General features: G+C 41.5%; 1 protein-coding gene across 3 annotated transcripts in view; it reads left to right on the forward strand.

The window, feature by feature from the left end:
• The first annotated feature begins 2,754 nt into the window (after positions 1–2,754).
• Positions 2,755–27,732, forward strand: part of shroom2a (shroom family member 2a) — a 32,315-nt gene continuing 7,337 nt past the window's right edge. The window contains exons 1-5 of one of the 3 annotated variants that reach the window (XM_024278724.2): positions 2,755–3,037; positions 4,157–4,367; positions 14,896–15,044; positions 25,131–25,253; positions 25,424–27,683. In XM_024278724.2, the coding sequence (XP_024134492.1) occupies positions 4,161–4,367; positions 14,896–15,044; positions 25,131–25,253; positions 25,424–27,683 (2,739 nt within the window). In that variant the 5' untranslated portion in view covers positions 2,755–3,037; positions 4,157–4,160. Of the gene's footprint in view, positions 3,038–4,156; positions 4,368–14,895; positions 15,045–24,208; positions 24,449–24,719; positions 24,738–25,130; positions 25,254–25,423; positions 27,684–27,732 lie in introns of those variants that run through there. The other 2 variants (XM_024278723.2, XM_024278725.2) reach the window with 2 other exon arrangements.

Consider the following 27,732-nt stretch of genomic DNA (forward strand, 5'->3'; position numbering starts at 1 on the left):
GTTCTGTCATCACTGCTTGTCACTGATTCCATATTTAATTTTCCTAAAGTGGAATTACAGATTTTTCTCCAGAAAATTTCAGTTTGTGAGAATAATGACCAGAAAACAAAACCTATTTTTTGCTTTGGTAAAAACTATATAAAGAGAGAGATGATGGTCTTTAAGAATAAAGTCTGACACTACAAAGTGGAAAAAGACAGATTTCTCTACACTGTGTTCAGTTATATAGACCTAACAAGCCAGCAGGCTTGAAAAGATTCTTTCTTCAGCTTGACGGCATCCCTTACTTCCGGTGTCCACCACCGGGATCGGGGCTTGCCACCACATCAGGCACCAGAGACCCTGCTACCACAGCTCTGCAAAGCAGCAGAGACAGTGGAGGTGGAAAATACGGCCCACTCTGACTCGACGTCGCCATGCTCCCTCAGCACCTGCTTGAAGCTCTCCTGGATGAAGGAGTTAAAGACTTCCCTGAAAGAGGGCTCGGGCAAATGTTCCCAGCAGACCCTCACAGTCCGCTTGGGTCTGCCAAGTCTCAAGCATGGTATTTGTTATAGACAAACTATGATGGACAAAGAAGTCCAACAGCCAAACCTATCAATCACGCTCCTCTAGGGGCCACTGTCATTGCCCACGTGGGCATTGAAGTCCCCCAGGAGGACGACGGAGTCCCCCATTGGGGCACTTTCCAGTCCCCCTCCTAGAGACCCCCAAAAAAATGTAAAATTTTGAGAAAAAGAATTATGAAAAAAGTCAAAATTTTAAAAGGAAAATGTAGTTTTTTTATCAAAAATAAAACATCCCATTCTATCAATCCATCGTAAGAGAAGTTAACTCCATAGTGAACTGTTTAGTTCCATCATTTGTGTGTTCTTGTGTCTTTTACCTTTTTTATAACACCTGACTAAAATAATGAATACACCCACTGCAGATGGTTTTTGTTCACCTGGGCCCCCAAACTGCAAAATTCACCTCCAATGATGTCAATCATTTTTCTTCATCAACTTATTGTATTTTTCCTTGCACTGTAGTTTTTTTTAGGAATTCAAAATGTTATTTTCCCAACTTGTAACTTGATTCCCTTTTGAATAGAAACGATTTTTGATCACCAGGTCTCAGATGAAACAAAATTCAAAAGTAACCGTCACTTTAGTAAAGGATGAGCTCCTTCGTTTTTCTTAGATCTCGTGCTACTGTAGCTGTGAGTGTCACACAGAGGAAGCATTTGCTCCTGCAGGTTTTTTTCTTTCACCTTAAAAGAAGAAAAGAAAGAAGAGGTGGATTTTTAATAAGCACATGATGAAACCACAGTGCAACAAGGGAAATATTAGAGGGAAGCCTTCTTACTACAAGGGGACCAGATGGAAGCCATCTACCTCCAGCATCGCCATGGCAACTGGATACTTTCGGTCCAGATTAAAGTGGAAGTGCAAACCAGCAAGAGGATAGTCACAAAAAGGTTCTTTTGTCCCGCCAGCAAATTAGATCTCACAGAGAGGTCAGGATAGCAGCTTGTGCAGAAAAGAACTATTTGGTTGAGGTTTTCTTTGATTTTTTTTTTTAATAGTAGTGCTCCTCTAAGATAAATCTCAGGTTATGTTTCCTAATAATCAAGAATGATGGAGGCACAAAGATAACCTGGACCGTCGATCCATCTTCTGTTTCCATCCAGTCCAGTGCAGGATCACGACAGTCTCCTGTACCAGCTGTTTCACCCTGGACCGTTCACCAGTCCATCACACAACTCGCAAGTATTTCTGTGTAAAGCACATATTATTTTTTTGCAGTAAACAAATCAGATCCAAAGGAAGAACTTGTTCTTTAGGGGTTTCTTGGAGCAGGATCTGATTTGGAAATTAATTTCACAGTTCATGCATAAATTAATAACAGACCAGAAATATGTTTTTTACTATCATATCGTGCCAGATAAGGAGTGTTCCCGCTTCCATACAGGACAATTAATTTGTTTTCACTGTTTAATTTTGTTTTCAAATATCCTACTAATGTACATTTTTCATCCATAACTATACACTCTAAGTATGCAACTACACTACACACACAAGAGCTTACAAAAAACATTTCAAGTCGTGACCATGTTTTGAAATTTTATTGTAATTAATTACATTTTTTTTATAATTCCTCGAAGAAAAACAAGGCAAAAATGCTTCACATAAATTAATTTAGGAAATAACTCTATTTTTAGAATTTATTTATTTGTGTGTTTGTTTGAAAACATTTTAGATGAAAATATATTTCAAAAAAGTTTTTTTTTTTACATATCTTCCATTTATATTTTTTAAAAACAGGTAAGACAACTATTATTATTTATTATTATTGTTGTTGTTTTGTTGTTGTAGTACAGTTGTTGTTTTTGTGGTAAAGGCAAGATAATTATAAAAATAATAATGATTGATTGATCAATCGATCAAACAATGTTTTCTCACTAGCTCTGTATATAATCTTTACTTTGTAAAACAATCAAGTTCATATAGTTTTAAAGGTCTGAATTGATAAAATAAATTGTTTGGACAAGATAAAGAGGTTTATGAACAATTCTGTCAGCTCTCTTTTTGAAGTAGAGAGAGGTGATGTAGTGAACTTTTATAACTATTACCCCAAATTTCTATACTGTAGAATAGTAGTATAAAAGTACGAAAAGTATTATTATTATTATTTTCAGCGAGTTTTACTATTCTTTTTTTCCGCAAATGGCACTGTTTTGGTCCCTCTGCACACCCGTATGTTGTCAAGGCAACGCACGCTAGCTTGCTAATCCCAGACTGAGGGTGGCGCTCGCGGAGCACTTGTTGCCCCTGACATCCAGGGATGGGGCTAGTTTAGCTTAGCTCATTTAAAGTGTCCGGGCTGAGGCGAGTCTCGCTCCCGGTGTGAGTCCTGACGGACGGCGGCTCGCTCGGAGCGAAAGCGAGTTTCATTTCGGCGGAAAAACGATCTTTGTCTTTAGGATGAAGTTTTTCTAAAATGGGATAAAACTTCGCGACGAAGCTGCTTATTTATTTAGACGTTGAATTTCAAGGTAAGTTTGGACTTTTTGTGATTTTTTTTGTTTCTACCTTTTGGGGAAGACATCTGACTTTTACGACAAAAATGAGTAACTTATTAAACTTGTCTGCTGGTTTAGCTTAGCTTTGCGTCAGAAGAGCGGACGCGGTTTCTATTGTGCGGCTCGACGGTGATTTGTTTAATTCTTCCTCCTAAGAGCATTAAATGAGTCATCCCGCCTGGAGAACGGCAGCATGCGTTCACTTTGCCTTTCAGATGGATTGTTTTGAACTCTTAAAAGTCATTTTTATTTGGTAAAAAACATAGATAAAGGAAGTTGGTGTCAGACTTTACATATTCGCTTTGTGTATTTAAGGGATTTTCAAATTAAAAGCTCCTGCAAGTGTTCCTTTAAAAACTGCGAAATCACAAAAAAACCACCTTAAAATCTTTACTTAACAGTAGAAATATATATAAAAAACAAGTTAAGATGAGCTGCTTAAGGTTTAAGTTTTACTCTGTTCACATGGAAATGACCTTCTCATGCTTATTTGCATCTAGAAGAAAAACACTGATAATTGCAAAAAATACATTTTCATAAACAAAAATACTTTTATGATCATAAACTCTTCTAAAACTTCTATTTTTACTCTTTAATTAATTGAATTAATTTTTTAATATATTTTTTTACGTTAATTTGATTATATAATGTTTATCTACATCAAATGTAGCTGAAATAAACCAGTTGTTCCAGCTCCAGCTGCCTGTTTAAATTATTTTAAGCAAGATCTCCTAAAGTCTTTATTGCAAAATAATGTATGTGGATTACTTTTATTGCCTTCAGTAGTCCTGCAATTACCTCTTTCATAGATTAAATAAACAAAAACAAGGTGCCACCTTTAAAGCAGGATCAACAAATTGCACTAAAAAATAAACCCTCTAGAATATTTTTCAAAATAAAATACCTCCAAAATAACAGCCCCTTTTTTCCCGATAGAGCTCTATCTGTTTCTCACTGTCTGCTCAGCTGATCCTTTGGGGTTTTGAGTTGAAGGTCATCATCACACCCGCGGTCGGGGTGTCAGCAGTGACCCCTCGTGAGGATCTGGGGAGCAGATGAGGTCTGACTGCCGTTTCTGTCATTGTGTCGCAGTGAAATGGAGGCCGAGGCGTACAGGAGCGACGTTCACTCTGCCGATGCCGTGAGGTTTTGGCCCGTGATGCCAAAACCGGGAGATCTAACTCAGAGGAGCAGAGAAGGAGAAGGCTGGAAGCTGGTGAACGTCTGTCTTTTAGGGGGTGCGCCGTGGGGGTTTACCCTCAGAGGAGGACTGGAGCATCAGGAGCCTCTCATCATAACCAAGGTAGACCAAAAAAATGAACTTTTTGTGTCAAAAACAGCTGAGAACTTAGGTACAAATTTGCCAACTTTCCTAGACTGTTTAGAAATGCTTTCATGAAACTGCTTTGTTATGTGGAGATGATCCCTTTCTCCTATTGCGCTCGCTGTGACGAAGGCGTCATCTCGTCTTCTCTACACCTGCGTGCTGCTTGATTGAGTCCATATAGTCAGATCTTATCTGAACGTCAGGTTCATTTTTAGAGATAATTACATTCAGTTTTATCTTTTGCAAAACCTGTAATAGTTTTTTTTTTATCTCAAGAGTTGAAAATGAAAGTTTGGTTTCACTGAGATGGTTATAAAAGCAGCAAATGGTCTGATAAGAGCTCAGAAGTCGAGCATAAAAAGGAGATCCTCCTCTGGAATGGTTTCATTTTGTTGTAGCAGCAGGAGGACAGAAAGGATCGTTTCTTCTGTACATGTTGTGTAACTGAGTGAAAACCCTTTTCATGATGACACACTGTGAGTGACAACTCCTCTAAAACCTGGAAAATGAAGCATGAATGCACACAGAAAGTCAGTTTCAGTCAAAACGCCTCGAAGCTTCATGGAACTGTTGATTTAGATCCTCGTTTTGGGGCTTTTAGCTCTTCTTCTTTGAATAAAAAAAACATAAACAACACATTTATGAGGATACATAGCAGAATGAGCTGGATTTTTCTCTGAATTTAATTTGGTTTAGTGTTAAAAGTCCAGTTAATAAACCCAATAGCACCTGAGGTGTCGCCGGTGATACTAAAACACAACATTTTTAAGATACCGTGTAGATTAAAGAACATAAACACTAGAGCCCTGGTGTTTAAGTGTTAATTCCGTGATGCCTGAATTTATTTCCAGCTATAAAAAATCCCCTTTTTTCTGCTTTTATGTAGAGGCTAATTTAAGGAAACTTTGGAGTTAAAGTGGTTTGATGCATCAATAGGTGTAAAGAGGTTTAAGAACAGATATGCCGACTAAGTGTGGCTAAAGCTGATTGCTTTTCACTAAACTCAAAACCCAGACAAAAAGAAACCAGAAAAACAGTGAAAAAATTTTTAAAAAACTAGGTTTCCCTTCAGATGTCGAGTTTAAAATCCGTTGAAGGGAAACAAATGTAAGTTAGATCAATGAGAAGTAAAGTAAACTAGAAAAGTTGCATTACCTGCGAAAATGCTTGTGTGAATGCTTTTGCTGAAAGCAGTTGCTGAAAATGGCGACGCAATTTACTTTAACTGCTGAAGGGATTGCTAAAAATGCAAAAGCAAAATGTTCAATTTGCTAAACTGTACTTGAAATTTTGTTAAAGAACTATGAAAGGGCGCTTAAGTTGACCTAAATTTCTGAAAAATTTGCTATAAAATTGCTTAAAACTCCCAAATATATGCCAATTTTGTAAAAATATTTAGTGTGTTGCTTAAATGTGAGCTAATCTCCAAACTAGCCAAAAAAAGCTAGCTCGTTGCTTAAACACTAGCTAAACTCCAAAATAGTCTAAAATCCTCAGTAAACTAAATTAGTCAAAAATGTTAGCATGTTGCTAAAATAGAAGATAAACTCTAAATTAGCCTAAAAAAAACCCAGCCTCAGTGACTAAAAAAATACAATAGATGAAAGAACATAAACACTAGAGCTTCGGTGTTAAAGGGTTAAAAATTCCGATCATCTTTTGATCTATTTTCAAAGCCAATCCAGAGGTCTTTTTAGTATTATTTTGCCGATTTAACCCAAAATTCAAAAGGACTGTCTTACGGAAGTAAGCCTCCACTGATATCCCGTTATTCCTTGTTTACACGCTCTATCACTAGCTAACAACCCCTAATTATCCCAAGCAGTGCAACTAAAACAGTGAGCAATATTGGGGTTATCCTGAGGTAAAGGTTTGAGTCACATTCCAGCTCAGACGAGGAAAACAAAGACATTGATGGATCTGTTTGTCAGAAAGTAGTTGCATCAAATAGAGAAGAACAGAGAGCTTGTGTCTCGCCGATTGTAGATTTGACGTAACAACTACTATTTTTGTTTGCTCCTGATTCACAAGTGAATAAAAAATACTCTGAAATGTTCATTTTCCTCATATCCACCATGAGAGAGGTGCTACAAGAACATGTTAGCAACAGCATTTTCATGGAGTGTGTCTTTAAGAACATGCAGGTGTGTTTCACGTTCCTGTTTTCGTGCATGCAGGGTTTTAAAGCTCATGGGAGTTGTCCGGTCCCCTGTCCCCTCAACCCGTGTAATCATTTACTCCACCAGACCTTGGTTTGTAATGCGACATGAGCTATCTAGCTGGAGGCAGATTCCCTTCCTGGTTTTTGTGTGGTTTTTTGTGTACACAGAAGAGCGTCCAAAGTTCATCACAAAACTTCCCATTAAGACAAACCTTGTTATTGCTAAGTTCAGATCACTGTAGAAGTTGTCAGGGTCATGTAGGGGTGAGGAACCCCTCAACACTCTCATATGGAGTAAGAAAAGTGGATTAATCAGTTGGTGAGATGTTTTTCTTTTGTATGGATTAATTTTGAGTCATCTCTAGCTTTTATTCCCTCTGTTTTTTTGGGCTGTTGTGGACACGACCCTTAAAGTTTGAAGGGTTAGCCAGCACTACCAGGAACAGTGAAGGAATGCAGTAAGATCTTTGTTTGATTCCTCTGCATGTAGTGAATTATCCATGACAGCCTGAAGCCTGCGGGAACCGCACCATGAGATGAATTATGTGAGGGCCGGTGCGCTCGCCTCCTTCGGACTTGTTCTCAGATTCTACGACTTCATCCGTTTGTCAATTATTTTTTGTGAACCAGTTGCAGGAAAATTTTCCTTTTTTTTCATCTGGCACATGAATATATTTCCATAATGTGGTTGCAGCCTGCTTTGAAAAGTCATGGGAACAGCCTGTAGGCTTTCTGGCATGCTTGTTTGCATTATCCATTTAGGTGTGAAAAGAAACATGGATCTTCAAAAAGTTCCCGTACAGGAGTGAATATTTGTGGGTGAAATCCGTTTCAAAAGTTAATCATTTGCAGCTTCAGTTTTGTCAGTCATTCCTGGCGTTTCTTTCAAAAGAGTCATGTTTGGAAACCCTGGTTTCAGTTTGAACACCGTTTTTCTCCAGGCAACAACCTCCAATGCAGTGTGACAAGCAGACGATCCGTCTGCTTCTGTCCCGAACCGTGCCGTTTCCTCCTGTAATCAAAAAGGAGCCACACTTTGATGACAGGCTGGAGGTATTCGCTCAAGAAAATATCCTGAATCTTATTAAAATGCTTAACATTCCTCTCATAGCTCAGGTTCTGCTTACGGACCTCTTGGATTTTAAGTCTCAATAAACTGAAATAATCCTGTTTTACACGAGACATCTGGGCACGAAGCACGTACACGTGTTCCCGCCGCCAAGATCAAGCTTTTTATGGAGAAACATATTTTTAGCTCCTTGTGGGCCAGAACCAAACCTCTCTGTTCTGGCTCGGCACCATCCATCGCCTGTAGGTAAACGAGTTTTCTTTTTTCTTTTATGGGGCGACTCATTATAATCAGGTTTACTTCAGTGGGATTGCTCAATCTGAACGATCCAGGGAGTGCAGGACGCAGCATGACGGCTCAGGCAAAGAATTGTGGGTTGTTTGGGTTTGTGGAACCTGGAGATACGGCTGAGTTCTCTGAACTGTATCTCACCTGCATGAGGGTTGTGCAGTCTGCCATTATTGGGAGTGGAGGCCAAAAAGCAGAACCACAGCTTTGATGGAACAGTGCATGAAAGCAGAACCCTGGAGAACCCTGCATGGCTCAGAGCCTCCTATTCTTGCTATGGTTTCTGCTGTCTGTTTGACTCTCCTGATCATCCTGTCAGTTGAACTGAAGACACCTGTTTGAACTCATCGCTGGTATAAAGACACCTGTCCACAGAATCAGTCAGACTCTAAACTCTCCAACATGGAACGACTAAAGAGCTTTCAGTGGATTTAAGGAAGAAGATTGAAGACCTGCAAAAAGGCCAGAATTAACCACAAAACCTTCAGCAACAAGCTGGGGGTTAAGGAGACCACTGTTGGTGTCAAAATACAAGAACATGAGCATCAATCCATCTGTAGGTCTGGGGCCCCAAACTAGATCTGACCTGGTGGGGTTTCTATCATCATGACAACAGTGAGGAATAGACCTAAAACAACACAACATGAGTTAGTTGATGATCTCAAAGCAGCAGGAACCATAGTCACCAAGAAAACCATTGGTGATACTTTACACAGCAAATGTCTTGCAGTGTTCCCAAAGTCCCCTTGTCTAAGAAGACACGTGTGCAGACCAGGATGAAGTTTGCCAATGAACACCGTCATGACTTATTTAGAGTGGTTGGGAGAAAGAGCCGTGGTCAGATCCAAAGTAGAGGGGGTCATGGGTGGGTCTTCCAACCCTAAACAAACGGCCAACACAACCAAGGAATGTCTGAAGAAGAAGCAGATGAAGGTCATGGAGTGGTCCAGTCAGTCTCTGGACCTCAATCCTATAGAAAACCTACGGAGAGAGCTGAAGCTCAGAGTTGCTAAACAACAGCCACCAAATCTGAATGATTTAGAATTCATTTGTATAGAAGAGTGGACCAGAATTCCTCTTGATACGATTATGATATGTGCAGAAAGCTGTCCATCAACTACAAGAAATGTCTGACCTCTGTACTTTACTAATAGGGTTTTGCCAAAAATGACTAAGTATTTCCAGCAAGAGGGTTTAAATACTTATTTCTCTCAATGAAGTGCAAATACATTTATATGAATTCTTTAAAGTGGATTTCTTGATTTTCTTTGTGGTTTTCTATCTCTCTCTATGGACATACCATTAGGATGTTTAAGTGGGCAAACCTGCAAAATCTGAGAAGTACTTATTTCCTCCACTGTACATGTGTAGATTTTTTAAAAGATTTTATACCAATTTTATACTTATAAGTCATAATAATAAAAAAGTTAAAAATAAAAAATTCAAGGAAATCTGCTGCAACTGGAAGATCTTTTTTGATACAGGATGTCTTTTATTTTGAAAGGAACTTGTATGTTCTGCTGTCAAAAGGAAAATAAGTTCAAATTGTTCATGTAGAAAATTTTAACACTAATATTTCATTTATTGTAAATATTTAAGCACTATTTTTTAAAAGAATATCTGGATGTCCACATAAACATAACGTTTATTTTTATAAATAATGAAGTGGGGCTTTGCGGTTCTTCCAGGGTTCTGGTTGGTAAAAAACTGGTCCACTCGGATCTTTTTAGACCCCTGGTCTAAAGTGAATTAGGAGTTTGTGTAAAGAATGGCTGCATGCTTTCTTCGTGTTGACTTGTCCCGTGTCAGTTTGATATCACACTCTCTGCTATCATTGCTGCTGGTTCTTTTTGGGAGGGGGCTTTAAGAGCTGCATACCACAGCAGACAGTCAGCTGAACGTTTCCAGCTCCAGATGAACAAACATGCAAAACTGAAATCTTTTCAAGAAAGACGGACTTTAAGGGCCATCCATCTGTGGCATTTGTTTGTTTGTTAGAAGCTGCCCAAAGCTCAGCCTGACTGAACACTATCAGTGGTGTGCAGGCGGGGGCCAAAACCATCCACCGGCTGAATGCCCTGTCAACAGGCTGCACAGGACGTCTGTCAGCAGAAAAGAGGCATTCTTTACCCCCACAGCCACCACATCCTTCCCCCATGACCCACACGGGGATGTCAGGCTATTTTCTGGATGCTCAGGAATCCAGAGAGGCTGCAGATGAGCTGATTACAGCCTAGAGGAAAGTGGGGAGCGGGGGACGCCGTATGGCTTCAGCCGATTGAGCCCTGAGCGAGAAGTGTGATGCAATGTTGCTTAAGCAGCAGCAGCAGCAGCAGCTTTACTTGGGCTCTTTGTGCAGCAGAAGTCATTATTTAGTGTCTTCACATGCAACAGTGTGTTCAGACACCTTGTTGGGAAAAATGGGGAAGGATTGCATGAACCTTTCTGCTTGGTGTTGATCTTGGAAACAGCGGCTGCTTGTGAGAACAGCCTGTGAATGACACCTTTAGGGAGCATGAGTCACTGTAACCTGCTCTTTGTGACGCAGACGGGACCATCCCAGACTGCACTTTCTGTCACCCCACAACGCCGGAAGGACGTTCTGGGAAACCTTTGAGTGTTGAATGTCAAATCCAGTTCAAAATATAAGCTCCTCCGATCATATTTTCATCCTTTTAAAAATTGTTCCCAGTCGTCTTTTAATTATGATTATGCAGTTTTTAGCCTAAATTTTAAAAATCTGTAATTTTAGGACATATTTTCTGCAGAGCGACAGGAGTTCAGTAGGAAATTATCACTGAGCTGTGGTAGAACTGTTGGCGTGGAGTAAGCCCACCTCCATTTCACTTTGTTTACACTGATCACTAGCTTACAGCCTCTCACACCCTTAATTTAGCATTAATGGTGCAACAAAAATGGCGAGCAATATCAGGACGATCCAGCCGTACAATTTTAATTCCAGCTCATTTGAGGAAAGCAAAGACGTTCATGGATCTATTTGTCTGCAAATGGATTCATCAGAATGGAGCAGAGCAGGGAGATTGTGGCCCATCGATTGTAGCACCAACGTGTCAACTACAATCATTTTGTCATCTGTTCCTAATTCACAATGATTTGAAAAAAGAAATATTCAGAAATACAATTTTAGACCAACATTTCTTTATATATGTCTTCCACTATGAGAAAAATGCTACAAAAATATGTTAAAAACATCAAAAATACAATTTTCATCAGAGTGTTTTTTTTTTTAAAAAACCCAACTTTTTTTGTTGGGACTTGCTCATGTTATAAGGTTTCATTAGAACAAACCAGACTACTGGTAAATCTGTTGTAAACTGCAACAGAATTCCAGTATAAACTCCCTGTACCAGCTGTAAGGCATGGTGGTAGAAGAGTAATGATTAGGGTCAACGTCATCTGCCTGAAACAATGTCATGAGGCAGGACAACTGAAGGCAAAACTGAAAGGCTTTCAGAATCAGAATTTTCTTTATTAACATTGTTTGCAAAACATTATGTTTCCAAGGTGTTTAAAAGAATATATAAAAGTCAGGATTTAGACATTCATTTTAAATGTAAAATATATATAAAAAACATATAAAATATGTACTTTAGGAAGGGGTGTGTTTAAAATAGAAAATTAGAATTTCAGGTTCCTGCTGTCAAAGACTTTAGATCAATGAAAGGCTAAAAAATAATATTCCAGATTTCTCACTAAATCATTGGTTTATCATCCCGTGTGGTGGCCCGTTGTACGTCCTGATGATCTTTTAATGAAACTAAAGTGTGTTAACAGTTTTCATTTTATTGATGTCAAAGCACCGATCACCTGCACAGGTGTTTTGTACTCTAAATACTGGTATTTACAAAGATGTAATTCATCTAAATAATTTATAGGTCATAAAAGTTTATCATTCTCAGAGGATATTCTTTCATAGCTGTTGCTGTTGTGTTAGATGAGCTAAAATAAAACAGAACCAGTTAAGATGTAAAGTGGAAATCAGAAGTTAAGCACACAAAGGACATGAAGAGGATCACGATCGTTTTAGTCCTTACTGGTGTTTTTTTTTCTTCTCATTTTCATTACTGATGTTTGTCTCTTGACTGACTGTAGTAGCCTCCTCTTCATCAGCTGCTCTCTCCTCTGTCTTTAATTCAATTGAATTTTTTCTATTTTATTTATATAAATTATTATTATTATTGTTTTATTTTTTATGTAGCACTCCTTATCTCCTCCTGGTTTAAAACCCTTAATTTCCTCCTCTGAAAGTATTCTTACCATGTTCACATAATTATTTCCATCCATCCTCACAATCCGTGGAAACGCCAAATGTCCATTCTTGATCAGCCCATGCTCACACTGGATGAGCAGGGAGGGACTTCTTCTGCTTTTTCTGTTCTTTACTAGCACATGTCTGCCATCTAGTTGGAAGAGGGTAGGTGTGAATATCAAAGTGCTGCAAATCTTGCTCCAGACTTTTTTTTTTCACAACTCTATTCCAAAATATAAAATGCTTGGTGACATGTAAGTCCCTGAAGTTCTACTGGTTTGATTTTGCCCAATGACCAAATGGTTGTAGAAACATGCATAGAAACGTGTCAATGAGTTTTGAACACGGAAGCCCTAAACGCACCTTTACATGCATTTACATGAACTTTTCATTGAAAGTGGTCACTTGAACTCGTATTGCAGAGGGCGGTGTGAACGTATAGCTCCAGAGGTGCTGGGATGCTGGAGCCTATCCCAGGTACTGCTGGGTAAAAGTGGGGTTCACCGTGGACAGGTCACTAGTTTGTTGCAGGTTTATACAATCACACCCCCAGGGTCAATTTAGACTGCTTGATGAACTATGAAGCATGTTGTTGGACTGTGGGGGGAAACTGTCAGAGAAAACCCACGCATGCACGGAGAGAACATGCATACAGGGAGGGGCGAGAGTGCAGTCTTTTAAACACAGTAAGTAAATCTACCTTCAGATTTACTGAATGTTTTGTTAAATTTAAACTTATTTGATTAATTTTTGAGTTCACTTCATCTTATTGGTATTTTTAAGCTGCTTTAAAATGGAAATATTTGTATTTTTTCCCTTTTTCACATAAAGAATGCAGAGTGGGTCAGAACTCGCAAACATCAGCCTGTAGATGGATCATTTTCCCCAATTGAAAACATGTTTTTAGTAACACTCATGATCGTAACTCTCAGAAAAGCAATCCAGCAGCAGTTCTGCTCAATTCACCACCATATCAGGACTCGTTCAGGAATCCCGCCAACCATCATAAAAAACCTTCTTTATCTTCCATCACCGAGGAACAAAAAGAGGCTGGAGTGTTGTTCAGCTTCAGTTTCTAGCACTGAAGGTAACACCCATGGAAGACATAATAGTCTGTAAACGTACACATGCCTCTGTGGTTGAGTCACCCCCCACCCCCCGTCCCAGGTTGGAAAAGAGCTGATAATCAGCTTCAGAGCTGGGCTTTAGTGAGCTAATGTGTGGACTGGCAGGCCACCTCCCACTGCTTTTCTTTCCACACCTGCTTACATCATATCTGCCCTCCTGCATCAGCGCCGACCTCCACGCGTGAATCCGCCTTCACGTGAGCGTGTTCTCTGCAGCAGGATCCGTCCCGAGCCCACGCCTTATCGGCACCGAGTGTTGTTCCAGGTGTCTGCACTCAGACACAAACAACGCCGACATTTCTGCTGCCTTTGATTTATGCCTTTTGAAGCTGAGCCCCCCGCTGTTGTTCACTGAATGAAGCGACATGTGTTTCTGTTGTAATGTAATGCTCCACTGTTGCATTTATAGTAAACACCAAACGCATGGAAGGCAAGAGGGGAAAAAAAAGGTTTTGTGTCAAATGTCTTTATTACAATATTGAGTTTTTTTTTTATTTTTACGAAGAGCCTAGAGTTTATTTGAATCATAACATCTGACATTTTCAGTTTTTAAACATTGCTACAGTTTTGTGTAGATATTGATCCAGATTAGATCAGAAAGATCAGGCATATAGAGACAAATTAGAAATGTAAACTTCCACACACAAAGCAAAGATAAAGTCAAAATTATGTGAAAACGTCTAAAAAAGAAAATCCAGGTCAAGTTTCACTTATTTGAACCTTTTAACACTTGACATCGGTTAATATCTTGTAACTTTTCAACCGTTCACCCCAGGGGTCTGCAACTTTCAACTTTAAAGAGCCATTTGGGTCAACTTCAGTTTCTTTCAAAGCTAAAAACTTTATGAAACATTTTGGTTACATTTTGAATGAAAACTTTATTAATGGGGGGGGTTGAGGGACATTGTAAACAGTCGGTGTAATTGGAAACTTCACCGGTAGGTTCAGATTCTACAGCGGGTTAACTTATAATAATCTTTAGGGAAACACTGTTGACATGGGGGCTGCCCATGTGGTTACTCAGATGCCACTGAGATGCATTATGGGAAATTGGCTTGGGGAGACTGCTCTGGAGCACCAAAGCGGGTCTATTTTACAAGGGTATCTTATGGCCAGAGGACCAAATCTGAGTAAAAAAGGAAAATTCTTCATTTTTTTACATCTTAAAAGTAAAATGAAGCAATCTGGAACATAATAAATGTATTTCTCTCAATTTAAAGTAAAAAAATCCCCCAAAAGGTTTTGATAGTACCCTTTTTTGGTGTTTTACACAATTGTTCATATTGATTTGATATTACCGTAGTCTGTTTTGAAGCTGTGGGGTTTTTTTTTCTGGGTTCTGTTTGGGAATTGGGTCATTGTGAGGGAAACCTGCAACTGCCCTCCTTTGTGTTCTAAACAGTTAGCAAGAATGCTTTGAGGGCAACAGCCCACCTTTGCAGAGGATAATTAGGGTGTCGAGTTTCCTCCATTCATGAAGGAGCTGTGTGAAGGGCAGTGTCAGCGGCCGCTGGAAGGTTTTCGAGGAAATGGTTTGTGTGTCAACCAGCATCCAACCGGGTTCTCTAAAACTCTCCTTTCTCTCGCAGGTGGAGGAGGGCAGCAAAGCGGCGGCGGTGTGTCTCCAAGTGGGAGACGAGCTCGTCAACATTAACAAGATTCCCCTGAGCGGCTACAGGCAGGAGGCCATCTGCCTGGTGAAAGGCTCCCACAAGACCCTGAGTCTGGTGGTGAGAAGGTACGTGTTGCTGCCACGCCTCATCATGTTAAGCTCCCCATGGTAACGCCTCCAAACAAGCCCCGGCGACGAGGGAGTAGAACCTGAGATCCAGTTGTTATGTCTGCGCTGGTGTTGTTTCAGAGAGGCTGTGTTCTTGGAAGCTGGACGGTCCTGTTTTTCCAGGTCGTAGCGTTTCACGCCCGAGTTCCTGCTGCGTAACAGTTTCAGAAAGAGAGTAGTGACATCACTGCATCTGTCACATCCCACGCTGGCATGTGTTTGTACAAACAAGGGGAAGTTATGCAAAAGAGGATTTTTAAAAAAGAATTTTCCCAGGGAGAGGTGCGTTCCTCTTCACAGCCTTCTTGATCAGAAGTTTCAGATTTATCTGGATAAGACATCTTGCTCCTAAACCAAACCACTACACCTCCTCAAAACCTCTCTGGGACTAATGGGAACTAGTAGAAATTGTTTAGCTTTCATATCTGGTTTGGCCACAAATGATTCATCAGTCAGAGTCACCGTCCTGTGAATGTCCTTGTGTGAGACACTGCTCCCATTGTCATCATGCACTGTTTGCACTTCTGCCTGTATTGTATCATATCACAGCGAACAAGGACTCGCCATTTATCTCATCGCAAGAGCTCACAATCTCACTTATTGTTTTTCTCAACACAAATGTTTATTTAGGCGATTTAACCTCTAAGAGAGGGTGTGCTAAAGGTTTCTCTCAGTGTAGCAGGGAAACCTTTTAGATTTTATATTTATTTTTTGTTCTAAAATTAGCTGCTGCAAAGACACACCTGAGTCAATTTAAAAATAAAAAATATATATATTGAAGTTCATTTTAAGTCTTCGTTTTATTGTAATTGTGTCACTAAAACACTTTAAAGAATTGTTTTCAGCAAACATTTTAATCAAATTAATGTTTAAAAAGTCAGTTAGAGGTGTTTGGATGAGATCGTGTGGAGAAACCGTGTCTAACCATGTGATCTGGAGCTCTCAAATTCCTAAAACAGAAAGGAAGCTGCTTTGTGTTTATGACACCTCATTAACATTCTTTTTAAAATGCAAAAACAGAGATTTGCACCACGAATCCTCTTCTTGCCCCAAGCAACAAATATTTGTTGAGGATCCAGACTCTTAATTTACAAAAATGTTCAAAACTTTGAATTTAGAATAACTCATCTATTGTTATTCAACAAAAACAAAATTTGTTGATAATTAATTCTTTATAATACAGTTACACCATGTTCTGAATGTGTGTAGTGGACTTTACATGCTTAAACTAAGATCATTTTCTATTTAAAAACATTCTTAATAAGACAATTTGTCGTAATTTTCTAAATGCGAGTAGCCAGCGCTGAACTTTTTTCTTGGCCGCATGGACCCAGAGGAAGGTTAGGGATTGGGGTAATTCACCAAATTGCTCCAGAGTGCAGCTGTGTCTGCAGGTCACCTCTCCCCAGGGTTGGGTCAACTGCGGGGAGCAAATTTCCTCGTTTCCACTGAGCGGTCTAGTACGGTCAGGAGTGGTACGGTCCAGTTAATTCTGGCGAGCGTTTTCACTGAGGTAAACTTCGCTTCCACTGAGCGGTTTGTTTTCACGGCTTATGCGGGGTATAGACCGCTAGCGTGTCATTGTTGTGCAACGACTAGAAAAGCAACAACAGTTTACATTCATCCAGCAACTCGTCTTTTTATTGCTTTACTTTTAATATATTGTGTATTATCAATATCAGGTCAAAATGGACTGAGTAAAAGTCATTTTACTTTTTTAAGATTCAGATTTTTACCTCTCGACCTTATGCTACGTTCACACCGGGCATTTGACGCCCATGATGTTCACACTGGGCAAGTAGGGAGGGGCTTCTTCTTCATTATCTTTCTCTAATGTTTACTAGCGCATGTCCATCACCTACATTTGGTGCAAAATGTCAAGTGGTGCCAATCTAATCTTGCTCCAGGCATTTTCTTTCACTGCTTTATTCCAATGTGTGAAAGTCTTGGTGTCGTAGGATTCCGTCAAAACACAAACAGCAATTATTGAGTTCTCCTCCATGATCAATTTTTAAGGAGTTGGCCCTTTAACTGTCAACGCGCATTCAATCGCTGTGTTTTTCGTACGTAGAACCAGAAAATGGTAGTAGAAACTTGTGTATCAGCGTGAGTGTAAATTTTAAACGTAAGAGCCCAAAATGTGTATCTATGTGTGTTTACATAAACTTTTTCATTGAGCACGGTTGCTTGAACATGGGTTGCTGCAGTCGGTGTAAACGTTCAGAGAGGAGGTAGCAGTGAGTTTTGTCATAATTTAATATGGGAAACCGTCTGATTTGATTCTGGGCCATATTTATCATTTCAGCTAAAAATTGAGCTTTCTAGAAACTTTTTCTTCTGATGAACTCAATGCAGCGTTTTTCTTGAGAAACGCAGCTCATTGGGGAAAGGTTTCCCAGCAGAGAGCCGGGAGCAGGATCTGGTTAATGTCACTGCAGCATTCTCATCCCTCTAAAAGAAGAAAGAGGCGTCCGCTCAAGAAGCAGACTTGTTGTTTTTACACAGCAGAGAATCCCACAGGACTCTGTCTGCTTCCCTGAGCTGAAGAATTCGCTTTGTTCCACCGTCAAGACCGATGTCAACTCAGTCATTTCCCAAGGCCACAATAACAGGTCTGTGTCAGATTTAGACGACAGTGAGAGCGTCAAAGCTTCAGCTCCTGCCCCAGTTCTTTTCTTCTACCATCTGGATGTTGTATGGATGGAAGGGCCTGGTGGTTTGGAGATGTTTTGTTGTGCAGCTCTCACCTCTCACCTGTAGCGTTTCTCTCGGGCCTCAGCCCTGCCCGTGCATGTGAAGGGTTAGTCGCGAGGCACCTCACTGTTTATCTAGGGATCATGTCGGATAGTTGAAAAGCAGCCAGAAAGCTGTCATAACCCGTTCCGGTCAGAAGGTGTGGCGCCTTCCCCCCCACAGACGGGCAGAGCTCGGCTTGTGGTGACTAACATTGAAAGTGGGAGCAGTGGAGGAGCGTGTCACACAGACATCCAAAGGGCGTGGCTCAGTGTGGGAAAACGGCCGGCGTGTTGCACATACCTCATCAGCACGAGATGTGCTATGATGCAACTTCAGCTCTGAAGAAGACATTAACGATTAGTCAGCACATTTCAGATTTACTCTCTCAATAAAACATGATTCAGTACTGAGTTACATCTAAATACTATTTGATTATCTTTCCAGTGATGACTGACAACACATTATATTTTACACCTTCTTGTATTTCAGCTTTCTAACTGTCTAATCCTGTTATCCTCAGGCAGTGATCCTGCAGGAACTATAGTGAGTGTCTGAACTGTGAGTGAAAGGCAGTTTTGTTTAGGTCACGTCTTTCTCTATAACCTTTAGGAGTAATCAGACAAAAAAAAAAAAAAACAAGACATTAAGCTTAAATCAAATTTATTTGGAATACATGAAATGAAACTAAAAGTGTAAAAGCAGTACTTCTCTTTAGAATGAAAACATAACCAAATTCTGGCAAAACTCCTCAGATTTTGTAAAAAAAATATCATAAATAAAGTGTGTCTATAGGATGGAGATTTTTAAAAATAATCACTAACTATGATGCTGCCACGTCAGGAAAACTTTACATGACATCGTAAAGTTTGGAGTTTATTCCTGCAGGTTTACACATCAACCTGCAGACCTCTGGATCGCTGTTTTTATTTATTTATTTTTTACCAATTTTTTTTTTAAATATTTAATAGCAAAAATGAGCCATCCAGAAGCCAAACCAGGAAATAGAACACATTGCACTTCCTCAACAGACCACTGGAGGGACCAAGGAGTCTTGTCTGATCTGTATTGTCTCAAAAGTGTTTATTTGCTCAAATTGGTATTTATGACAACTTTAATTGAGTGTGGAGGCTCATTTAATTGATTCATCATATTAGAGATCAAATGTGTGTATTGTTTAAGATTTCTTTAGGTTTTTGGGTGGAGCCAAGAGAACTCTGGTCGACATCCTGAATTAGTTCCTTACCTCATAAATTCCTTTGTGTAACGCATTGGCTGTATACGAGAACTGGACTGAGTGACCCCTTCCACCTCGCGTTCCAAACAGGAAGTACCTGCCTGCTCCAATAAGCCAGAGACTTTTATAGAGAAATAAACGGCTAACATTCAGTCATTAGATCAGTCAGAATTACTGTTCCTGGTCTAATAACTTTTTTTAAACATGTTTTTGACAACACTATTTTTTTCTTTATTGAGTTTCATCAAGTTATAAACTGACCAATCAGATGCCTCAATAAAAGAAGATGGTCACGTTGAACATTCAAAATGTTCGATTGACATATTCTCCCATGCCTGCTTTCAAGTAGTAGGGGGTGTGTCCTTCCAAGAAGCTCACTCCTGATTGGCCAGAGTGGTTGCCATAGAAACATCGACTCAGCCTAACTTGGCCCTATCACTGCTTACTGATGTGGTCTGGCTCCAACATAGCAGTGTTTGTATTAAAAACAGGCTACTAAATTGACTTTATTTGGTTGGAGCCAGAAGTTTCTTTGGATGACATCTTACTCACTCACTCCAGTTCTCACATACAGTCAATGGTGTGATGTCTGAAGTTTGTCTGAAGGTTTTGTTCATTTACTTTTTTCACTGTCAAAGTAAAGAACCATAACAAATAATTAAGACGTCATAAAATATGATAAATGTGTTATTGTTCTAACACTTTCATTAAATCAGAATGTCGTACTGAGACAGAACGAGTGTGGGAAGTTTGATGCTTATAACTGTTTAGACTGTAGGAACTTGGATGATGTTTAAACGCCCTGACCTCCCCACACTGATGCAGCTTCAGTTTCAGCGGAAATTCTTACCAGCATATTGGCTTATATTCATTTTTTTTCTGTAAAAATTAGTCCATGCAGCACATTTAAATGCTTTGCGCTTAATTCCTTCAGTAAGAAGATTTCTTAACATTTTTTGAGTCTCAAGCAAAGACATTTTTACTGAAATATTTTCCCGTCTTAACGCCAGAGTCAGATTAATTTGGATCTTTGGAATTTATTTTTATTTTTCTTAAAGTTATATGCATAAATAGCGTGTTTTATTCAATTTAATGTAGTAAAATATTGTTTTTTGAGAATATTTTGTATATTATTGGATAAAGTGGTTGTTGAAATTAGATTATTTCCTCCATTAACTGGACCATCCCTGACATGGAACAGGTGCAATGACTGGAATTTAACTCTACTCAACTCTAAAAAAAGCAATTTGGAGCTGGACAGGGTCAAAGGGAAGGTTTTGACAAATCCAATATTTGGGTGCACTCATCTTAAAAAAAAACTTGTAATTACATTACTATTGAAAATATATACATATTCATTTGTATGGAATGAAAAGTGAAAAATGTTTCTGAAATCATGCTCTACATTTGCTCACTTTTTGGTGTAAAATGTTTTAACCCTGGAGTACTCAAGAACATGTTTTTGTTTGCTTTGGGTGGCAGAAATTAACAGTGAGTAATGATAAAATAAATAAATCGGACCAAAAAAATTATGGCCCTGGGTTCTCCAGGGTTAAAAACGTTTAAAAACCAGCCCCCTGTGGTTATTTTAGGAACTGCAACATATGGTTGTTTTCAACCTTTGTGGTATCCAAGGCGTATTTACATTAAAAGTGGGTCATCTTGACCCCACAAGACAGCGTGCTGAACTTTTTTTTCCATAAAGGTTTTTTTTATCCTTGCTGGTGTCTGCGGCAGACATAAAATAATGTCTATCTTCGTCATGACAGGGATCACACATCAATGTAAAGGTGGGGTCATCTGGACCCCAAAAGAGAGAGAGGGTTAACTCAAATTCAGGACCAGTAATCTTTTTGGTTTAACTTCAACAAACAGCAATAATCAGTGTAGCTGGTCAGATCTTCTGCTCTATATTTGACATAAAGCTGTTTTTGTTTAGTATAGCTACTGAATTTGATTTTTTTTTTTTTTTTTGTATTTTATTATTTAGTTTCCTGACAACAAACATATGTAGTCATCTTGTAAAGGTCTTTTTGAGAGGGGTGTATCACACAACTAATTCACTGGCGATAACCATAAAATAAACTTGTTTGTTTTATAATAAAATACAAAATGGTTCATCGATGGCGTTCAGTCAAAGTGAAAGCATTGCGGTTGTTTACTGGCCGTGTGGGAAACTCACCCGCATCAGTATTTTTCTGCACCTAATCACCGGTGTCACTCTGCTGACCAAATCAAGTGTTCAATTCTAATGTATTTTCAGGAAGGCACCCAAAGTGTCAATCACAGAGGGAGATAGGAGTAGGACATGGACAAAATACCAGTCATTCTGAAGTCAATTCTCTCGACTGGGTAGTCTGATTCAAGCTACATGGTTTACAGTCTGGATACGATGGCGTCTTTGCACAGAAACAAAGTGGAAAATCTGTTTAACGAACTAAAGCAAAAGACTCCTCAGAACTAAATGAAAAACCAAATAATCCTCATCATCAAACCTCTGAAGTTCCTATGATATAATTATTGAAGAGCTGAGTGTTTGCCTGAAGTGTTGCAGAGGTTTTCTCCTCATCGTGTGGACTGCAGATCTGGATGACGTTATAAATGTTTTTGCAGGACTGAAGCCCTTAACGTTGGGTAGCATAGTGGTACTACACACCTGCAAACATGGCGAGCTGTTTAAAGTCATTTATTAATTCAAAAAATACATCTTTAAAAAAATATATTTTTGTTTTGTTTTGCAGCCGTATGTCATAATCAAAAGAAAAAAATAGTTATTTTATTTCGTATTGCAAATCCATAACCAATCACTGATAACTGCTAGCCACAATTCAAACAATTGTATCTGCTTGGCTTCAACTTTTTTAAGAAAATCACGCTGATAAAATAGATTTAAATACGTTCATTTGTGAAATGACTGACTTTCTTTTCTATATATATATATATATATATATATATATATATATATATATATATATATATTTCTTTGCAGTTATAATCAAGGATAACTGAGTTTATTTCCATTTTTTTATCAGCTAGTGCTCTGTCATCATGTTCTTTAAGAAAAATGATGCAAGAAGGCTTTTATTTGTACGTTTTTTGGACATATCGAATGCAGGAAGGGCACTTTTACACAAACCTGAGCATTTTCTCAGAAACAGCTGTAGCTTATTGTCTGTGTGTAAAGTGTGGACATGTGTTAAGAAGCTGTATATACGACTGTTGTATATTCATTGATGAGTCCTCAGGAACAAACATCAACATACATGTTTCTAAAGCAACAGGTCCGTCATTCATCATGGACCCCAAACTTCCTTGCGGTGGGGGGTGGGGCTTGTGCTTCCCAGAAATCAACCTGTTGGAATGTCAGACCTCCACCCTGCAGCGGCGATGGAGGGACAGGGGTCCGGCGCTCCATCCCATCATTAGCATATTAGCTCCTTGGAGCCAATGAGGCGATCCGAGGTAGTGGGAATACTGGAGGAGGGCTGGCTGTGGCATTAGCCCTCCTTCTTTTTGGGGCACTTTTCTGCCCCCTCTGAAGGGGGAAAAGCCCAGTAATCCTGAAGGAAATCTCAGGTTTTCTCAGAAAAGCCTTCCTGTGGTGGTTGAGTCTGTTGGTCCTGAAGGACGGTCAGTTGAGTGAGGATGCTCCAGCCTCAGTGGCTGCGTGCTCCTTTATTCCAGCCTTTGAAGTGTCTGAGGAATGTGACGCCTGCAAGCAAACTCAGCTGAATATTATTGGATGGTGTCGAGGAGATCTGTTCCCTTTGAGCTTTTTCTGCGCTCCTCCTTCATTCAGATGTTTGGTGAGTCGGACTGAACTTCGCAACGTTTTCATTTGACACCTGAAACCTTCCACATCAGGATTTGTTTGCTTTCGTCAGTGAGTGATTGTGCGACACACGGGGGGTCTCCTGATTGTTTTTTGACCTTAATACTTTGTTGTTGTGAACGTTTTTGCCCCACGATTCAGTCTGAGGTCCGCTTCCATTTAGGTTAAGCCACGATCAGCAAGGTTTAACATTTTTGAACCTCGTTAGAGTTCAGCTTTAAGGGGGTTTGAGGTGAAACAAAATCTATTGTTTGTCCTCAAAGTTTTCTTAGATTTCAACAAGTTCTTTGGTTTTCTGCACCTCGGATTGGATGAATCTGGAGTGAAATGAGGCTCTGAAGCGATGGCCTCTCCCCTGCCCCCACTGCAGCCAACTGTTTCCCCCTCCCAGCATATCTGCGTCGGCCCAGCTGTAGCCCTGACGATAGGCCTAATAAAAGCAGCCTCATTTGCATCCCAATAGTCGGCGCCATGTGTGGTTAGCCGCTCCTGCCCCAGAAAAGGGCCTGCATGGAGGCCACGACGACCGAGCTCAGTCCAGGCTTTGTCTTCTGAAATATACTTACATTAATCCATCATTTGCTTGGTGAAATCGTCCCAAATCTCCTTTTTTTAGTCTGGGTGAAAAATAGGATAAAGATAAATATTTTTAATCGTTTGCTTCTGGAGCCTCCACCTGAAGGAGTTTGTTGTTTGGAGTTCCTGTTGTCATTAAAGGATCTCAGTCTAAATGAGCGGGCTGTGACCTGTGACGTCTTGGCTTTTTAGGGCAAACCTGTTGCTCAATGTGCCTGAAAACAGTCCATCCTTTTCATAGTTACAGCAAAAACATCCTTTTAGAAACTCTCTGTCCATTACATTCCTTAGATTTAGTTTTTTTCTATCAAAAACCACATCAAACTACCATAAAAATGTTTTTGTCATAATCCGTGCAGTAAAAAGTATAGTCGGCTTCTGGTAACAGTGTTGGGATGTAAAGCTGTCTGGGGGCAGAGAGGATGTCTGGGAGGCAGACGACAGCTTGGACAGAGCACTGAGGTGACTAATCTGATTGGGAAAGATGTTCCCTAAACCTCAATGGCCTCATGCTGGCATCGTACCCCCCCACACCCCTCAGTGGGAAAGCAGAGCCAGCACACCTCAGGCCCGATGGGTCTGAGAGATGCTGCACAGCATTTCTTTCAATGTTCTTTTAACTTTACCTACATGTTACCTGCGTTTCTCTTGCATGTGAGTATTACATTTGGCCACCAGGGGGAGCTATAACCCTGGTATAGTAGTTTTCTGACAGTTAGAAGTTGGATTTCTGGAGTTTTTCCTCACTGACATGTTCGTTCTGCATCTCCACAGCGTCCATTTATGCACTGCAACACTTTGACATGATAAACTGTGTTTTTCTTATCTGCTGTCGCTGAGCTCTTGGTGTGTCTCTGTGTGTGTTCCTCTCACTGCCGCCAGGAATTTGAAAATGGTGGATATTGTAGCTCTCAAAATGCCCTCAGAGAATGACGTTCATGTGGCGAGAAGCTTTCTTACCAAGATATTGCGCAGTTCCATGAGGTACGGCTCTGTTGCTTCACACGTTCTTCCTCTCGTCATCCTCCCCTCCTGCTTAGCCTCCGCCCTTAGACACCTGTAGTTGTCAGGTTCCTGTCATTCCTCTCTCTCCGCCTGCCTCCATCAGCACGTCTGACTTCATGGTTCTGTGGTTCACGTCAGTAGATGTTGTAGATGTGCAGCATGCAGTGCGTTGTCATAGTCGGCTGTTTATGGTGTGTTCATGAGAATATAAAGTAACATATATATGTTTTTCTCTTCCATGCCGCCTCAGAAAGAACCGCTTTAAAGGGTACGTTTCCTCTGCTGCTCTGAAAACTGTCACATCATCTGATTTAAAAAAAAAAAAAAAAAAAACTTAAACTTTGCAGAATAAACTCCATTAAAGGCAAAGTTTCTTCATCGTTTTTTAACGTTGAGTGTGGATAAGTGTAGCTTGGCATTTCTCCTGGTTCCTCAAGTTTCAGCCACAAATGAACTGTGACTGCCATCACGGCTGTTTGTCTCTGTGTGGTCCAGAGCGAGCCCCACATCTCACCCCCACCCTCAGAACTCCAGAACTGCAGAGAAGCTTTTCAAAATAAGATGCATCCATGTTTGTGTTACTATACCAGGTCCACACACTGGTTTTCATCTGCGTCTGGGTTTTTCTGATCCGATCTGTGTGTTCTGCCCGTCTCTGCAGGAGGAACGAACCCGTAAGCAGGCCTCACTCCTGGCACGCAACCAAGTTTAATGAGAGCCAATCAGAGTCCGGCAAGACGCAGTCTCCGCCCACAGCTGTCTGGCACTGCAGATATGATGCGAGGTAACTCTAGGGTCTGGAGGTTTCCTTCTCCAGTCTTAATGTTTGGTCGATAAGAACTGTTGACCATGATGTGAACAAAAAATGTGAATCAAAGAAAGAAGTTGACGTTCTAACTTTTTGCTTCAACCTAAAACAATTCGTTTCTGTCCTTAATTTTCCTCATCCTGCAGCTCGTCTGATAATGATCTCTCTGGAGGCTGGGAGCAGACCAACCTGTGCAGAGCGTCTGACCAGTTCAGCTCTCTGGGCAGCATGGACAGTCTAGAACATGTTTCTCACTCTAACAACAGCATGGAGCACCTCGGAGGGGGCAAACGGGACTCTGCCTACAGCTCTTTCTCCACCAGCTCCAGCACGCCGGACTACACGCTGTCGAAAAGCAACGCTGCGTCCACCGAGAACATGCTTTACAAAGTGACTCAGTGGGATGCGGGAGGAAGGCGCAGCCAGGGAGCGGCTCCTGACGGAGTCAAACACGAGGACAGGCTCCCGTACTTCCAGATGCCGGGGGTCGGTCCAGGTCATGACGGTCAGCAAAGCGAGGACCCGGCTGGCTGCCGACATTCCACCTCCAGCAGAATCAGCTTCGGGCCGGTGTGGAACGTTCCAGAGAAAAAGAAGGCGGCGTCCACGTCTCCTCCGCCTCCTCCTCCACCTGCACGCAGCAACAGCTTTGCAGCAGCTAAAGCCCACGAAAGGGCGCCCTCTGATGGACCCGATTCCCACTGCAGGGCTTCGGAAAATCGGCGTGGCCACAATATTTCCCTGAAGAACGATAGCAGAAACATTCACACTTCAACCGATAGAAGTGCCCACGTCCCGTTCAGCTCAACCAAGCAGCCTTCCCTCTCCAGCAGTGATGTTCACCACAGTCAGCCCTTCCAGCAACACCACCACGGTGACAAAAGCGCCTTCTACCCCCAACCCTGGACCCCATCCGCCACAAAGCCGCAGAACGTTGGCGGTTACTACAGCAGCCTGCAGGACTTGCCCACTCACAGCTCTGCCCAACATCTAAGCCACAACCAGAGATGGAGTCTGAGCAGCAACCTATCCTCTGCGGCCCCCGACCATGAGAGTGGGGGACAGAGCCGCTACTACTGCATCGCCACAAGCCACGGCACACATCCCAACCACTCGTCTCTGTCCGGAATACCAGAAGACAGAGGAAGCGCCGCACAGGAGCGGCGCTCTACCAGCCCGCAGGCGGCCCCCAAAGCCAGGCACCATCTGCCCCAACACTCCTCACGCTCTGAAGACACTCCTGCATACGGAAAGCATCAGGTTCCAGAACCTTCTGGGCCTAAACCGAGCTGGGAGGATGGGGGGGCGCAAAGACAGCCGCACACACAGACTCCAGAGCCACAGTGCGCCCCTGAACACAGGAGGTCTGTGCCGCCTCAGCTCAGAGAAAGACCTCAAGAGGTCAGACAGCCCAACCACGCAAGCAACACGATCTGCCCTCAGACGACCCCCATGCTTCACTCACTCTCTGTGTGCGCCGCGGGCCGCCAAGACCACGCACCAGGCGCCAGCTCAGAGGAGGCCCTTGAAAGCCAGCAGGTGATGCGCAGCAACCGCTTCGCCACCACTTTAAGAAACGAAATCCAGATGAGGAAAGCGAAGATGCAGAAAAGTCGCAGTGCGGCTGCCCTGCCGGATACGGAAGTGAAGACCGAGCGTGAATCGCAGAGAGATCCAGACGAGTGGAGGTCTGCTCGTAGCTCCGCCTCTGCAGAGGGGGCCTTCTCCAACACGTACAAGGATCATCTGAAGGAAGCACAAGCAAAGGTGCTCAAAGCCACCTCCTTCAGGAGGAGAGACCTGGAGCCTGTTCCACTGGAGCTCTCTAAAGAAGCAAACCATCCCTCCTCATCACATAAGAATGTGGACCCTGTCCTGAACCAGCCAGGAACCAGTAATTCTGGACTTTCCGGTGGTCAGGTCCCCCGCATTGGTGGCCGGAAACGTTTCACTGCAGAGCAGAAGGTTAAATGTTTCTCTGAGCCAGACAAAATTCATGAAGTCGGCGTTGACCAAGATCACTCTGGAAGCTCTTCAGAGAACCAACAGGAGCTGTCCGTTGAAGGAGCGTTCCCAAACCAGACGCCCTTTCGCAGCCACGACAAGATCCGAGGCAGGAGTGCTGCTCCTCGCAGCGTGGCGGAGGACACTCCAAGAGGGCGAGCGTGCTCCGAAACGGCCGAAGGAGCTCCTCACCACTCACCGTCTGCCCACGATAAGCAGAGACTGGGCACGTTTGCGGAGTACGAGGCCAGGTGGAGCAAACAGAGGAAAGCCCCAGAGAAGAAACCCTCTGGACGGTACCATTCCGCCGACAACATAGTCGATCCGACACCTGAGGACAGAGACAAGGCGTGCTTCCATGAGAGGTCCCGCTCGTCTCCTTCAGCTCACATCTACGGTCAGGTGAGGCCCAAATCTGTCAAAGTTTGACCTGAAAAGACCTAAAAGAAAC

This window comes from Oryzias melastigma, linkage group LG4 (genome assembly GCF_002922805.2).
Source record: "Oryzias melastigma strain HK-1 linkage group LG4, ASM292280v2, whole genome shotgun sequence".
NCBI lineage: Eukaryota > Metazoa > Chordata > Actinopteri > Beloniformes > Adrianichthyidae > Oryzias > Oryzias melastigma.